Source organism: Metarhizium brunneum, chromosome 4 (assembly GCF_013426205.1).
Source record: "Metarhizium brunneum chromosome 4, complete sequence".
In the NCBI taxonomy this organism is placed as follows: Eukaryota; Fungi; Ascomycota; class Sordariomycetes; order Hypocreales; family Clavicipitaceae; genus Metarhizium; species Metarhizium brunneum.
The window spans coordinates 4,180,843-4,194,934 of record NC_089425.1 but is presented as its reverse complement, the minus strand read 5'-3'; the positions used below and the strand labels follow the sequence as shown (position 1 = coordinate 4,194,934).

The window sequence follows — 14,092 nt, the reverse complement described above, 5'->3', positions numbered from 1 at the left end:
CTTTCTATGCAGGGCTGTTGGTCATGACCGGTCACGGACATCCCAGCCGTCTCTAAATGGCCAAATCTCCCCAGCTAATAAACCTCTCACGAGACAAGTAGGTCGGATCAGATGGCCAACTGGAACAGGTAGGAGCCCGGCCAATACAGTCCCCAGAGCCAACGGGGGTCGAACCGCGTTCAGTCTCCACGCTGTCCCGAATCCTTTTGCATCAGAAAGTGAGGCTAGATCCAAGGACCAGTAATAGACGCTCAGCTACCAAGCTGACGCCCTGAGGGTCAACCAAGCAGGCTGCTTTGCTGATAATTGAAGCAGAACCCTAAGTCCCAAACTATTAAGATAGACGCAGCTACTCTTCTTTCTAGTTCCGTCATCACAGTTTTAGCCCAGCTCTGCTTTCATCACTTGCAAGCCGTGATTAGTACAATGTCTTATAACGTCTTTCTCGTGGCTTACCTTGGAGCCCCTCGTAACCACCATGGCTTGTTTATCAAGACAGACCTTGCTTCCAAATGTGGCATACACCTTCACGTAAAAGGTGACATTCAGAATGGAATGGAACTCGAGGAGAAATCCACCAATAATCCCGAGACGTCGGCTAATTTCGTTGAAATATCACCCCTTGGTTGGGTTGCCGCTGGAGACTTGGATCCCATGCGTCATATCTGCATGAGCATCCCTGCACCGAAGAAGCAGTTCAATAGCTCGAAGCGACTTTACCCTAAGGAGCCACTACGGCGCTGTCAGGAGCGGACAAACGAAGCAATCGACTCCTTGGCCAGGGATGTTAGTTATGAGTGGGCTACAGATGGACAGTCTTCAAGTGTTGGACAGACCAAGAAGCGCAAGGGCAAGGGCAAGGGCAGGGGCAAGGCTTAGAGTTGACATCATGTTTTGAATTTAACAGAGATCAGAACCCATCACGACCATAACTCCCTCCTCATCATATCAAACCACACGTACTCGTTTGGGTATTCATCTAGAATGCTGGCGACGTATTCGTGCCAATCGTCACGCCAGTTCCCACAGGCAAACATGGCCGAGGCGTACTCCCAGTAGCTTGGATACCAGCCAGCTGATTCCCAGTCAATGAGGGACAAGTTGCCGTCGTCTCCAACAAGCACATTCTTTCGCTGCAAGTCCCCGTGACAAAATACAGAGGCGTGATCGCGAAGTACGTGAGGGAAGATACGACGGTAAAACCTAGACTTGGAAGGCATGCCGCTGCTGTACAGATATTTTTCGACCAGGGCATTATTGAGCTGTGCTTCAGTGTCAAATGGGCCACTGATGAGCCCAGGATCATTGCCGTCCTCTTCGCGTGTCCAAAACATGCCTTCTTCCATAGGCCGCCGCCCAATACACCCAAAGTATCCAGGAGAAGGAACGCTCCGTAACTTGTCCAACATGAGGCGCAGCTGTTGACTTGCACTCGACTTGTCTGCAGCACTCATGGTGTCCCAGCAGCTGTCCAGGGACTTGCCTTGAATGTACTCCATGACGATGTAGCTGACTTTGGTTCCGCCTGGATGTATCCGTGAATAAAGGGCGAAAACCTGCGGTACTGAAATATCGCACGCCTCCCGCACGAAGAGCATGTTCTCCCCCTCGGTCAAGCTAACGAGGACGCCGTACTTGACAACGAAATACTGGCCGACACGAACAATACGCCGACCATAACCAGCCTTGAGGACGTCGCTAGAGCACTTGACGGTTGCATCTGTCGGCAGCGGTTCTGGTAGTCGATCTGGAGCGGCGAAGTATGGCATGGGATAACGGCCGGTGGTTGTGCTCAATTCCTGCGCAGTGCTTGGCGAGGGCCCAGTGCATGCACTAGTCGAAGGAGGCGTCTTGAATGAGGAGACGCAGGACATTGTCGTAGATTTCATCGGTAGCTCCGAGGCAAGTCGCGCTGGATCAGTGAGAGCCGTCGATTGAGTGAGGAGACTGGAAGCAATGCTCAAATGAAGATGTGGTCAGGGCGAGACGCTCCATGCCAAGCGACCTACCCTGCACTAAGATATAGATAATAGCTACCTAGGTAGCTAGTAGTTATCGCGGGTTGTAAAGCTACTAATATCGCAGACCTAAGAAAATGACTATATATATAATTTTATTTAATTAATATAATATAATATTATATAATTACAAGTACTTAAAAAGTAAGGGTTTTGGTGTAAAATAGGGCCAAACTCGGAATTACCTGGACCCACTGTATTGTCATCTATACGCCCCGGAGTCGCTGCCATGGCGATAAGCTTAGGGCTTATTCGCCTTGCATGTCTCTGCTGACGTGCCACCAGGCCTCGATATTTGGTTCAAGACCAGACCAGACATGGATGCCGTAAGCAGACCGGAATTTGTCAGACCAGACGTGCCATTCTAGCAGTCGAAATCTGGCTCCTGCCTGACAACACCACTTGGACAGCATCGCTTCATCCCTCGACAACGTCCGACATGACCGCAGAACCAGCCATCATGACGGACACGGCCATGGAGGCTCGTCGCACATGCACGCAAAATGGTGACGCTGCGCCTAACCAAACAGGCGTGAAAACAGACGCGTCGAACCATGCCACCGCCGCCTTGAGTCGTCCAGCGTCCCTGTCATCGCCCTCATCGCCACCAGAGCCCGAGGCAGATGCCGTGGCCAAGAAACCTTCTGCCGCTGGCGCTGCTTTGCTCATGCTCCCGCTGTGCCTGTCGGTGCTGCTGACCGCTCTCGACATCACCATTGTGACGCCGGCTATTCCCACCATTGTCGGCGCCTTCCACTCTGTCACGGGATACATATGGATTGGGAGCGCCTTTATCCTCGCAAGCACCGCCACCACGCCGTTATGGGGCACCGTCGCCGACATTTGGGGCCGCAAGCCCATCATGCTCATCGCCATCGTCGTCTTCTTGTGTGGCAGTCTTCTGTGCGCCTTGTCCCCGACCATGGATGCCTTGATTGCCGGCCGGGTGGTTCAGGGCATCGGCGCTGCTGGCATGGGCACCATGGTCAACGTCATCATCTGTGACATGTTCTCCATGAGGGATCGTGGTCTGTATCTGGGCATCACCTCGCTTGTCTGGGCATTGGGTAGTGCCGTTGGCCCCATCCTCGGCGGCCTCCTGACGACAAAGGCAGAGTACGTCTTTACTGATGCGCGCGCCATCCACCTGCATTTATTTCCCTGTGACTAACGCTCTGCAGCTGGAGATGGTGTTTTTGGATCAACTGTGAGTGGCAACGTAACCCTTGCGCACCCCAAATGCCGCGTACTGATGCGGTGGATGCTGCCTAGTACCCATCGGAGGCGTTGTCTTTGGTATTCTGCTCGTCTTCCTCAACGTATCCAACCCAGGTACCCCTATTGTGGCCGGGCTTAAGAAGATCGACTGGATAGGCGGAGCCCTCATTATCGGCTCTGTCCTGATGGTGCTTCTGGCGCTCGACTTTGGTGATGTGGTCTTTCCCTGGTCCTCGGCCACCGTCATATGCCTGCTGGTGTTTGGCGTCGTCGTCTTGGCTTTGTTCATTGTGAACGAGTACAAATTCGCCACCGAGCCCATCATTCCACTTCACATCTTTTCAAACAAGTCGTCGTCGGCAGCTTTCGGCGTGTACAGTTGCAACTTTTACGTCTTTATTGGACTAGCCTACTACTTGCCGCTTTACTCGCAATCCGTTCTCGGCGCCAACGCTCTTGATTCGGGCATCTATCTCCTGCCGCTTATTGTCGCAAGCTCTCTCTCTGCTGCCTTTGCCGGCATTTTCATCCAAAAGACCGGAAAGTATCTTCGCATCATGTATACTGGCCAGGTCTTGAACTTGCTTGGCATGGGCCTCTTTATCTTCTTGCCGTTCGAAAAAGACTTGGCCAAGCTCTTCATCTTTCAGATTTTGGTTGGCCTTGGTGTTGGCATGAACATTGAGCCACCTCTTATAGCCGTGCAGGCCGTCAACGCAGAGCGCGACACCGCAGCTGTCGTCGCCACCATGAGCTTTGTGCGCTCCATTGCCAATGCCGTCTCCATTGTTGTCGGTGGCGTTATTTTTCAGAATGAGATGACAGCTGCCAACCCAAGGCTTGTTCAAGAGCTAGGCGCCAATGTGGCCCAAAATTTCAATGGCGACCAAGCTTCGGCCAAAGTGAATGCCATCTGGGATCTGCCCCAAGCACAGCAAGTCATCGTGCGAAAGACATTCTTCCACTCTCTCAGGGATGTGTGGATTATGGTAAAAATCAAGTTCCCTTCTGCTTCTTCTTTGTTTTCTGTGTTTTCTCATTCCTCTGTCCCGCTGCTCATATATTTGCATCTCTTGAGTTTCTATGCTAACCCTTTAATTTTTCCATGCGTAAATAGTACGTGGCGTTTGCAGGTCTATCGCTTGTGCTGAACTTCTTTGTGCGCTCTCATCATCTGAGCACCGAGAATCAAAAGGCTGTGCTCGGAGCAGATCGCGAGAAGAAACAAGGCAATCAAGGCACCGAACTTCAAACTCAGGCAGCTAACGGCCCGACAACAGGCTCTGTAAACTAGACAACAAAGGGAGGACCACTGCTGTGGATGGCATTATATGGGTGGCAATGCAAGGATATAACACGGCGTGAATGCAGTTCGGATCACACGTATTTGTTGTGGCGTATATTTTAGCTTAAAAGACGGCTTTTATCTATTTAGTCAAGGCATTTCTATCTGTCTCCGTGTAAAGCGAATATTCATATCGTGCTGCGCTGTCAGTCCATGGTTCACCCACTTAAAAGGCTCCATAGGTGAAATCATGGACATGTCAAATCGGCAGAAGAGCTGTTCAACCTACAGTCAGCTTCTATCCACACCTTTTCTCCTTGTTGTCGCCTTGATATGCTAAAGAGTAACAAGTAAGACATTGGGTTCGTTTTTTGGTATAAACTCACCTCGAAGATAACTTTTCCCATCTCTACGTATGCTAATCTCTTACCAAGACACTCCCATCGCGTGCCCGTGGCAAATACAAGACCGTATATAGCCTCCATCTCGTTGAGCTTGCCCGGTTCAGTATCCAGCCAGCGACGAGGCTCATAGACATCGGCATCGCCACCAAAGATTTTCTTGTCATGCATAATAGCCAAGGCCGCCCACCCGACCTGAGTGCCGGCGGGGATGTGCTTGCCACATATTTCGTCGTCGTCGTCGGAGACTTTGCCCATGATGCCCATACTTGGCGGCCACATTCGGAGACCTTCACGAATACATGCTTGGAGATAGGGAAGGGACTTGGCATGCTCATCGGTAATGACGGGCCGGGCGGCTGTTTTTACGGCCGTGTCAATCTCCGACTGCAGAGTACGGTACGCGTTTGCGTTTGCGGTCAGGAAGAAGATGATGTTCCTCAGGCCGGTGGCTGTGGTGTCTGTGCCCCCAAACAGAGTCACCAGCGCCTCTGACTCGACTTGCTTCCTCGTCAAGTCGGAGTCGACAAAGGTCTGAAGGATGTCGTTGCGACGAATGGCCGAGTCTCCGAAGCGGCGGTCGCAGTGATCCTTGATGACGCCGAGGAAGCGACCGACTCCGTGCCTGTCAGTGGGCTTGGGGAGAAACGGCTTCACAATCCAAGTGCTCAGGATGGCACGAAGGATCGGGAGGAAGGATATGACGTGTACGGGCAGCAGGACGGTTTCACAAGCCTGGATCACGCCAAACATGTCCTCATCCACGTCGAGGTATCCGGCAGCCTGACCAAAGCCAACGGCAGTGATGACATCCTGAGTGAGGTATTGCATTGTGCGGGCAAGGTTGCAAGGCCGGATGGCGTCGGGGGTGGACAGATATTTGCGTTCGAGCAGCTGTATCAACTTGTGGACCTGTGTGTCGGCCATCTCCTCTTGGTTATGCATGCCCTTGCCCGAGTAGCCAGGCAAGAGTCGAGATCGGATGTAATGGTGAGCCTTGTTGTCGGTGAGGGTCAAAACGTTGTCATTATCAGGGTCGAGGCGAGTAGCCTTGTACCAAGAAGCACGATAGTAACCGGAGCGGATGCCCCAGATACGGCGAATCTCTGCAGGGTCGCTGCACACAACCCAATCTGGGCCGACGCGGGCAATAGGGCCTTTTTTGGGATTGGATCATGTTAGCGAGATATCGCAGAAGCAAACGTATTTCTGTTTCCTTACCATATGTCTTGGTGACTTCCTCGAGCCTCTTGCAGAGCCTCCCAGGAAGGACGTGGCGCAAGAGCCAAATTTTGCTCCAGCCGGCAATAGCTGGGCCGGGAATGTGAGAGAGCTTCTTCCACTGTCGATAACGAGGCAATATCAGGCCGACAGAGGATATTGCAGCGAGTAGGGCAACGATATACGTGATTGTGACGAGCGCCATGGTGTAAGGATGAGAGGGGCATTGATGATGGGCAATGACAAGTGTGTCGCCACTAACAATAAGAGACAGCAGAAGACTATAATGGTCGAAAGACAGAGGACGGGCAAGGGGGTAACGGGAACACGTGAGTTGAATGTACGCGTTGCTCTAGTCGTTGCTTACCAGAGCATGTTGGGAATAGAGGAACGGCGTCGTCGAGTCAGATGTCTTAGCGCTGACAGATAAGCACTTGGTAAAAATAACTTTACTTACATCTGGCCTATGGAAAATCGTGTTGGCTCTTATACAATCTATTTCTAATCGTTGCAGCTCTCTCGCCCTCTGCCTCGGTCCCTTGCTGACACACAAGGGTCTGGTGCTGCGTATTGCTAAGGACACGCCCCCCGGTCCTGCAGGGTAGGTACTTTGGGGCACGATGCCGTGCCGCCCCAGGTTTGATTCCATGTGCTGTCTGGTGCACATGTGCGGTCCGCAACCGCGACTAGCGCAGGCCCATGTGGGGCTCATCCTGCCCAAATAGGGAGGCGACGTGTGCCGTCAGCGCTAGAAAAGGCTTCCATGGCGGCCCACATAAGCGGCCAGGAGCAACAACAGTAAGAGCTCGCGTGACTTCGATAAATGTACGTGGGCAAGGAGTCGTCGTTGGGTGACGCTGGATTCGCTTTCAAACCCGCTTACAAGTCGGAGAGGGAGGCAGGGAATAAAAACCAACAAGGCAACGAGAGACGATGGGGGCCATGTCATCCTTACGAAGGCGAGTAAGCTGCGATACCCAAGACTTGTGCCGTGCCTTATCGCGCCACATATAAACTGGGAAACTCCGTGCCGGAGAACTTGACGTTTGGAGATTGGCGTTTTTACGCTCGCAAACAAGAATTCACGATCCATTTGACATCTGTCGGCTGAGATTCGCACTCTAATACAGTCTGCGCCCATACACGACATGGCCCAGCGCCAAGAGGTCGAGTTCAAGACGGTAGACGGGGTCCTGCTTCGCGGCTATCTCTACCCTGCCCAGAGTAGGGGACCTGGCGTGGTCATGAGCCCAGGTGTAGGTTGACTCTCCCCCCCTCCAGCCACATGGTCCCCGTCAGCCTTGGCGCCCGCTCTAACACATGCGTTCAATGTTGACATTCTGGCGGCTAACGATGACGGCTCCAGTTCAATGCCACCACGGAGATGCTCGGTATGCCGACTACGGCGGCCGCGTTCCAGGCAGCGGGCATCACAGCTCTGGCATACGACCCTCGAGGCGTGGGGAGGAGCGATGGCGAACCTCGCAACAACATCAACCCGTCGGTGCAAGTGGACGACATGAGCGATGCCATGACGTTCCTGCTGTCACACCGGTCCGTCGACCGTCGCCAGGGCGTCGGCGTCTGGGGCATGTCCCTGGGCGGCACTGTGGCCATGGCCGGGGCGGCGCTGGACCCGCGAGCCCGCTGGGTCATCGCCGTGTCGCCGGCGACGGAGCCCACGCACAACATGGTCAAGATGCGCCAGGTCCTGGCCCAGGCGGCGCGGGACCGCGAGTCGCAGATCAAGGGCAACGCGCCCTACAACGTGCCCATGCTGGACGGCCGCGGCGAGAACCCGGCCGGCTTCGACCCGGGCCTGGAGCGAGGCAGCGTCATGCGCATGCTGGAGGCTTACAACGAGACCGACGTGCTGCGAGCTGCCCTGGCGCCTCACCACGTCAACCGCACCACCGTAGGCACCTATCGCTACATGCTGATGTGGGATTCGCGCCATCTGTGGAAGCTGATCACGCAGCCGGTCCTGTTTGCTGTTGCGCGGCACGACGACTTGATCGGCACGGACAAGCAAATTGCCCATTTCGAGGCGCTGCCGGCCCCGAAAAGGCTCCATGTGGCCGATGGCGCAACGCACATGGACATTCTGGACAACGCACGCCGCGAGAATGTCAACGAGGCACAGGTGCTCTTTGTCCAGGACGTCCTTGCCGGCCGGGTGGTGGTGTCTCCTGCACCGGCCTAGAGATCACTGGCAAAGGGTGCAAAGTTCAAACCAAGGCCCTTGCGTAGGACCATATGCTTGTAATTACTAGAGGCGACAAATCATAATGTACACGTCATCTTGGAACGAGAAACACTCAAAAGAGAACAAGCCATTTGATAAAACGCGTGTGAATGTGCATGTAAATGGGAGTGATGATCATGAGCTGCAAACACGAAGCATTTGCCACTGGCCTTGTGTGTCTCATTTCAGCCGCTACGCCATATTATGCTGAAATTACCCGTCACCGTTGGTTGTAATGTGTCAAGTAGTTGTACGATTTGTTATAGAATGTCCTGGGTGTACAAGTTGTCAACTGTCATATTGAGCCGTAACTGGCCCAATAGCCACGTCAACTCTCCACGTCAGCACACGAAAGACTGAGACCCCTGGTATCGGTTTCCACACGAATAGCGCTTACACGCACGGTAAATTTTTACATTGGCGGAGGCTCGTTATGACCGAAATTGGGCCGTGAAAGAGTTTGATGGAATTGCGAGCAACGGCACGCAAGGCATTGTGATATCCCGGGGTGTTGTTCACACAACTCGGTTGTATGTGGGTGACATCTGGAGTGGAGATGAGTTTGGGGGTGGCCGTGGTACCGTGGTAGGGTGCGAACAGCCAGGTAGCTACATTGTAGGATCCAGATGTCGTATTTATGCCGGTTTCTTGTTCTTGGTTTGGGCGTGCAGGGACGTGGACAAAGGGAGTGGTGGTATTGACCACAACCACACATGCACGATGCCGGCGTCATGACACATTCGTGGATGCAGTGTACCTTGACTACCTACCTATCTAGGACTTGACGAATAGAGTCTGGTCTCTTGACAAGTCTCCCTCCGCTGTATCCAAATGCCTGGAGAGGCTGATTAAACAAGAAGCAGACAATGGGCAGGACTGACTTGATTTCGTCCCGTCCAGCCGCAAGACATCGCTGCTTCATCCCACAACTTGGCTCGCCTCTTGCCGGCTACACTTGTCGCTCAGAATGCCCATCATGTTCAGGAAGAAGCGCAGCCGGCTGCTGCTGCTGGCATCAAACCTCATGATTCCTCTGGGAATGCTCATCTTCATGACCGGCCTCTTTCGCAGTCGACCGAGGGTCGCCCAAGGTGGTGATGAGGCAATGCACCACCCAGCGCCGAGCCCTTACCGTCATAACGCACCACCGTTTGACAAGGTCATCTTCATGGTCGTTGACGCACTGAGAAGGCAAGTCTGCTCCTGCCGGAGCCCAGCCTGGCGAATCTCAACAACTGACTCTGGAGGTGATAGTGATTTTGTCTTTGCCCAGGAGAGTGGCTTTCCCTTCACGCAGAGGTAAACAAGCCGGCATGACCGTTTTCCACCCAAGATGACAAGACAGTGCTATGCGCTGACATGACGGTATAGTCTCATACGGTCTGGAGCGGCCATCCCATTTACAGCCCTTGCCGCCATGCCGACTCTCACCGTCTCTCGTATCAAGGCCTTGACCCAAGGCTCCAGCCAGTCGTTCCTTGACGCTTGGCTCAACGTGGCCAACTCGCCCGAGGCCATGCGCCTGGACGGCGAAGACACCTGGCTGTCGCGGCTCAAGGCTTCCCGCCAGGACAAGAACAAGATTGTGTTTTACGGCATCGAGATGTGGGTGGACTTGTACCCCGACGTCTTCGACCGCAAGGAGGACTTTTCGTCTTTCCACGTCCCGGGCCTCACCAACGTCGACGCCAACGTCACGAGGCATCTCCCCGAGGAGCTTGCGCGCGACGACTGGGCGGCGCTCGTTCTGCATTACCTCGGCCTCGACTGCATCGCTCACATGGGAGGGCCGAGGTCCGCTCACATGCGGCCCAAGCAGTTGGAAATGGACGCCGTCGTCGAGTCCATCTACAGGACGCTGGAGACGGCAGTGCACATGGAGCGCACGCTGCTTATCCTCCTCGGCGACCACGGCATGACGGCGCAGGGCAACCACGGCGGGCGTCTCCCCGAGGAGTTGGCCGCCGCCACCGTCTTTATATCACCGCGGCTGCGGGGGACCACGTCGACGCGGCGAGACTCTCCGGCGGCCGTCGCACGGGACTACCTGTACTATTCTACCGTCAGCCAGATTGACATTGTGCCCTCGCTTTCTGGACTGTTGGGGTTTTCCATACCGGAAAGAAACGCAGGAATCTTCATACCCGAGCTGTTGTCTGCGATGGGGGACGACGACGCAGCTACCGACTTCTTGGTAGAAAATGCCAGGCAGCTTCGTGGCGCTCTGGCTTCTTCGAAACACGGCATTGCATCACATGCCTCTTCGTCTGGAGACGCAAGTTACACCGACTGTGAGGCGCACAGCAGCGAGTTTGGGCGTGCCATGTGCCTCTGGGATGCTGTGCTGGAGGCTGAGAAGGATTGGCAGACTGCGCCGGGGGATGAGGCTAGAGGAATGCTGAAGAGCTCCATCTACGAGGTATGTGTGCATTTCTGACAAGCCATGTTGTCATTTCTTCTCTTGTTAACGCGTCGAGTCAATTAGTTTGCCAAAGTGGCCCAGAAGCTCTTGAGCATATCCGTCGACAACGTTAGTCTCGGTCGACTTCTCATCGGTATTGCCTTTCTGATGACGGCTGTGGCATTCACATGTATGAGTTTTATCTCGCTCGACTTGACGAGGTGGCCTTTATTTGCCGCCACCGCCACCCACGCAGCGACCATGTTCATCCCATGGCTCGTCGAAGAGGAACATCACTACTGGTATTGGGGCTCGCTGGCATGGCTTGTATATCTTGCGTCTACAAGGTTTGTTTCCTCACGAGGCCTGCCGCTGCCACTTGACAACGAATAACGAGTTCTAATACCGGTATTACCTGGATCTAGGGCCCGCGGACCGGACCGCGCTTTTATTCCCTTTGCAGGCCTCGTGGCTCTCCAGTTCCTGAGTCAGTGCGTCAACCAGAATGGGACCAAGTACTCGATCGCTGAGCGCATGGACGATTTCATCTTTCGAAACCCCGTGGCTCTTTGGATTCCAGTGCTGCTGTCCCACACGTCTGCTCTCATGTCGATTGCGCAAAACCTGCGAGCAGGACTGGGTCGACACGCAGCCTTTGGCGCGGCGCTGGCGCTGTGCGCGGCCGCCGTCGTCTTCAAGCTCTCGTCGACGCATGACTTCAACCCGGAGCTGCTGGGCTTCGCATCTCATCATGCGCAGCACTTCATGGCCACCCTGAGGCAAGACCGTCTTCTGAAGGCCTTTTGGACAGGGCTCTTGAGTTGCCTGGTCTACTACCTGCTGCATCATCGATTTGGGGACAGCCCTGCCCCATCAGGTGAGTCACCAACTGAACATTACCGTTTGCATTTACTTGAGCCCAGGCTTGGCAGCCAAACGTTGACCTGCTTTCGAAGATACCATCAGTAAAGTCGTTGAGCTGTTCAACTTGTACCTCCGATCGCAGACGCGACCCAAAAACCTTCCCTTGTTTTTAATGTTCGACTGGCAGCTTCAGGTCTTGAGTACGTCGTCCCAACTCCCTTGTGTTCACGCACCAATGTAGTCACAAAACTTGAATTTAACTCCGTCTTCTTGCTGGTTGCAGTGAAAATGAACCCGTCACCTATTGAAACGGCAACAACGGTTTTACTACTGGGCCAGAGCGCCTTCTACAGCATGGGGCGAAGCAACTCCATCGCCACTCTCGACCTTTTGAATGGGTTCAACGGACTTGGTGAATCCAGTGTGGTTGGCGTCATGCTGCAAACCGTCTTGAGCAATTGGGTTGGCCCTGTTTGGTGGTTGTTTGCCGGCCTACGTCTCTTGACATCGTGGGCTGAGACGAAACAAGAGCCCTTCACGGGGACACAAAACGGAGACGCCGCGAGTTCCCGTGGAGTACAGTCAACATCAAAGAGACTTGTCAAGTGGCAAGAGTCGGAGGCCAAGATTCATCGTGGCGATACACATACGCCGGCGACATCTGAAACCAAGGCAAATGGAACAATGAAAGCCGGAGCGGAAGCGGGCGAATCTCCGTACTTTGAGTATTTGGCCCTTCACACTATGTTCTCGGGCCTGAGCTCTCTGGCGCTTACCTTGGCCTGCTTATGCACCTGGGGTCATGAAAATCTCTGGGATGTGTTTGCGCCAAAATTCATAAATGCATCTCTATGGGCATTTTTCCACCAGTTTCTGATGAACTGCCTGGGCTGCTCGTGCTTGTGGTTTCTCATCAATGGTAGGCGGTGAAATGGATGCAGTTCAGGAGCATTTCGTGAAGGCTTCATGTGAGCCACATATGTTTTGCTGCCAGTAGTCTTGTATTAGCTGCAGTTTTGAGCTGGTAGATTTTGTAGAAACGCTTGTTTCTCGTTAGACTCAAGGACTCTCACTCAAGTGACGCGAAATTTAGTACATCTGTCCCGGTATTGGATGGAGTTTCAAAGTATGTGAAGGCAGCTTTATTTTAGTCTCTTTCTTAAGAGGTTACATTGTTAAACCTGTTTTCTCTAGGCCGGCGTAAACTAAAGTTTCCCAGTAGTATTATTTCTCCCGCGCAAGCCCAGAATCTCATGTATCACGCAGCACCACAAGCCTTCCATGTTATCCGTAATTTTTCATTTCCTAGTTTAGTCATATTTGGGTCATGTTCACACGAAATGCATGCTACTATCTCCCACAGCAGCTACGGACACCTGCGGAGCGCCACCGGGCAGCCTCATTGTAGACAGACGTAACAAATGCGGGGAAGCAAAAGCTGTGGAAGAGGCGGGTCGTCAAAAGGTCCTGTTGCTCTGGCTGATGTAGGATGCTGACGTGGGATGGGGACGTTTCCGCTGACGTGGGACAACGTAAAGAGTTTGGTGCAACGACATCGTGGGGTTTGCGGCATGGTTTTGTGCGGCCATGTTATCGGGCCGGGATTTGAAGCTCTCGAGAAGCTGGCCATCTAGCAACAAAGCCAATTCTTTGGGATAGGTTGCGGCATATTCATTTGGTGGCGGCGCCCACCATCTGCATCAGCCGAGCGCACCCGGCATCACCGGCTTATTCCATTAAAGCTTCCCCTGCTATCGGGTTGACGGTTGAGCCATGGAGCCAAAAATTCCGCCAGTAGCGGCCCTTGGCGGAATACCCGCGATATCCAGATCTTGGCCACAGCTCAGTGGCGCCTACATGTATCAATGTAGACATAAGTAGCCTCTGCCCCTTGACAGGGTACACATAATACTCCCACCCCTTTCCCATGTTCTCATCCACATAGAATGCATCCCAGCAACCCTGGCTCATCCGCCACCTGATATCCACATGAAAGCTTCCTTTGGCTGCAGTTGAGCGTCTTGGCAGTCGTAGACACATCCTGATTCGCATTGTTGCCGAGAAACGACACGCGTTGCTAGTTTCTGCGCAAACGGCACCTTGGGTATTTTGGCCACTATTGACTTTGCCTCTCTCAATACATGCAAGTCGCTTTTTGCTCGACAGTGAAAGGAAGGTGGATTTGGTCGAGATGGCTCTTGTCAGATATCGGATTACCACCCTATGTGTCCATCAGTACTCTACTTAGTACCGGCACACGGCATGGACTTGTTTATAAGATAGGAAAGAGTTCCCTTCACTTGAAAGAAAGACAGATAGAGGACAGAAATCCATCCTATCTCAACACCGTCCCGTTAGCGTCTACTCTGGCCCCTCCATCCATCACTTGCACTACTCTCAAGAATTAAGATTCCGTCTGATTTTGAGCTCCATTCTCCT

At 53.5% G+C, this 14,092-nt stretch overlaps 6 protein-coding genes across 6 annotated transcripts; 4 read left to right on the top strand and 2 right to left on the bottom strand.

The window, feature by feature from the left end:
• Positions 1-426: 426 nt before the first annotated feature.
• On the top strand, positions 427-879 carry G6M90_00g079510 (uncharacterized protein; the record flags this gene model as incomplete). The annotated part of the gene is made up of 1 exon (XM_014684437.1): positions 427-879. The coding sequence occupies one exon, from the start codon at positions 427-429 to the stop codon at positions 877-879; it is 453 nt and encodes a 150-aa protein (XP_014539923.1).
• Positions 880-920: 41 nt separating this feature from the next.
• G6M90_00g079500 (uncharacterized protein) lies at positions 921-1,874 on the bottom strand (the record flags this gene model as incomplete). The annotated part of the gene is made up of 1 exon (XM_014684436.1): positions 921-1,874. One exon carries the CDS (start codon positions 1,872-1,874, stop codon positions 921-923), a length of 954 nt encoding a protein of 317 aa, XP_014539922.1.
• A 583-nt stretch (positions 1,875-2,457) lies between these two features.
• dotC_3 (Efflux pump dotC) lies at positions 2,458-4,530 on the top strand (the record flags this gene model as incomplete). The annotated part of the gene is made up of 4 exons (XM_014684435.1): positions 2,458-3,134; positions 3,200-3,225; positions 3,291-4,225; positions 4,354-4,530. The coding sequence occupies 4 exons, from the start codon at positions 2,458-2,460 to the stop codon at positions 4,528-4,530; spliced, it is 1,815 nt and encodes a 604-aa protein (XP_014539921.1).
• A 289-nt stretch (positions 4,531-4,819) lies between these two features.
• Positions 4,820-6,348, bottom strand: lolP1_1 (Cytochrome P450 monooxygenase lolP1; the record flags this gene model as incomplete). The annotated part of the gene is made up of 3 exons (XM_066131134.1): positions 4,820-4,857; positions 4,952-6,079; positions 6,144-6,348. The coding sequence occupies 3 exons, from the start codon at positions 6,346-6,348 to the stop codon at positions 4,820-4,822; spliced, it is 1,371 nt and encodes a 456-aa protein (XP_065987136.1).
• A 943-nt stretch (positions 6,349-7,291) lies between these two features.
• Bref-TH (Thiohydrolase) lies at positions 7,292-8,346 on the top strand (the record flags this gene model as incomplete). The annotated part of the gene is made up of 2 exons (XM_014684433.1): positions 7,292-7,399; positions 7,510-8,346. The coding sequence occupies 2 exons, from the start codon at positions 7,292-7,294 to the stop codon at positions 8,344-8,346; spliced, it is 945 nt and encodes a 314-aa protein (XP_014539919.1).
• A 1,009-nt stretch (positions 8,347-9,355) lies between these two features.
• las21_1 (GPI ethanolamine phosphate transferase 2) lies at positions 9,356-12,583 on the top strand (the record flags this gene model as incomplete). The annotated part of the gene is made up of 6 exons (XM_014684432.2): positions 9,356-9,687; positions 9,760-10,807; positions 10,874-11,136; positions 11,215-11,666; positions 11,746-11,853; positions 11,937-12,583. 6 exons carry the CDS (start codon positions 9,356-9,358, stop codon positions 12,581-12,583), a joined length of 2,850 nt encoding a protein of 949 aa, XP_014539918.2.
• Between the last annotated feature and the right edge of the window lie 1,509 nt (positions 12,584-14,092).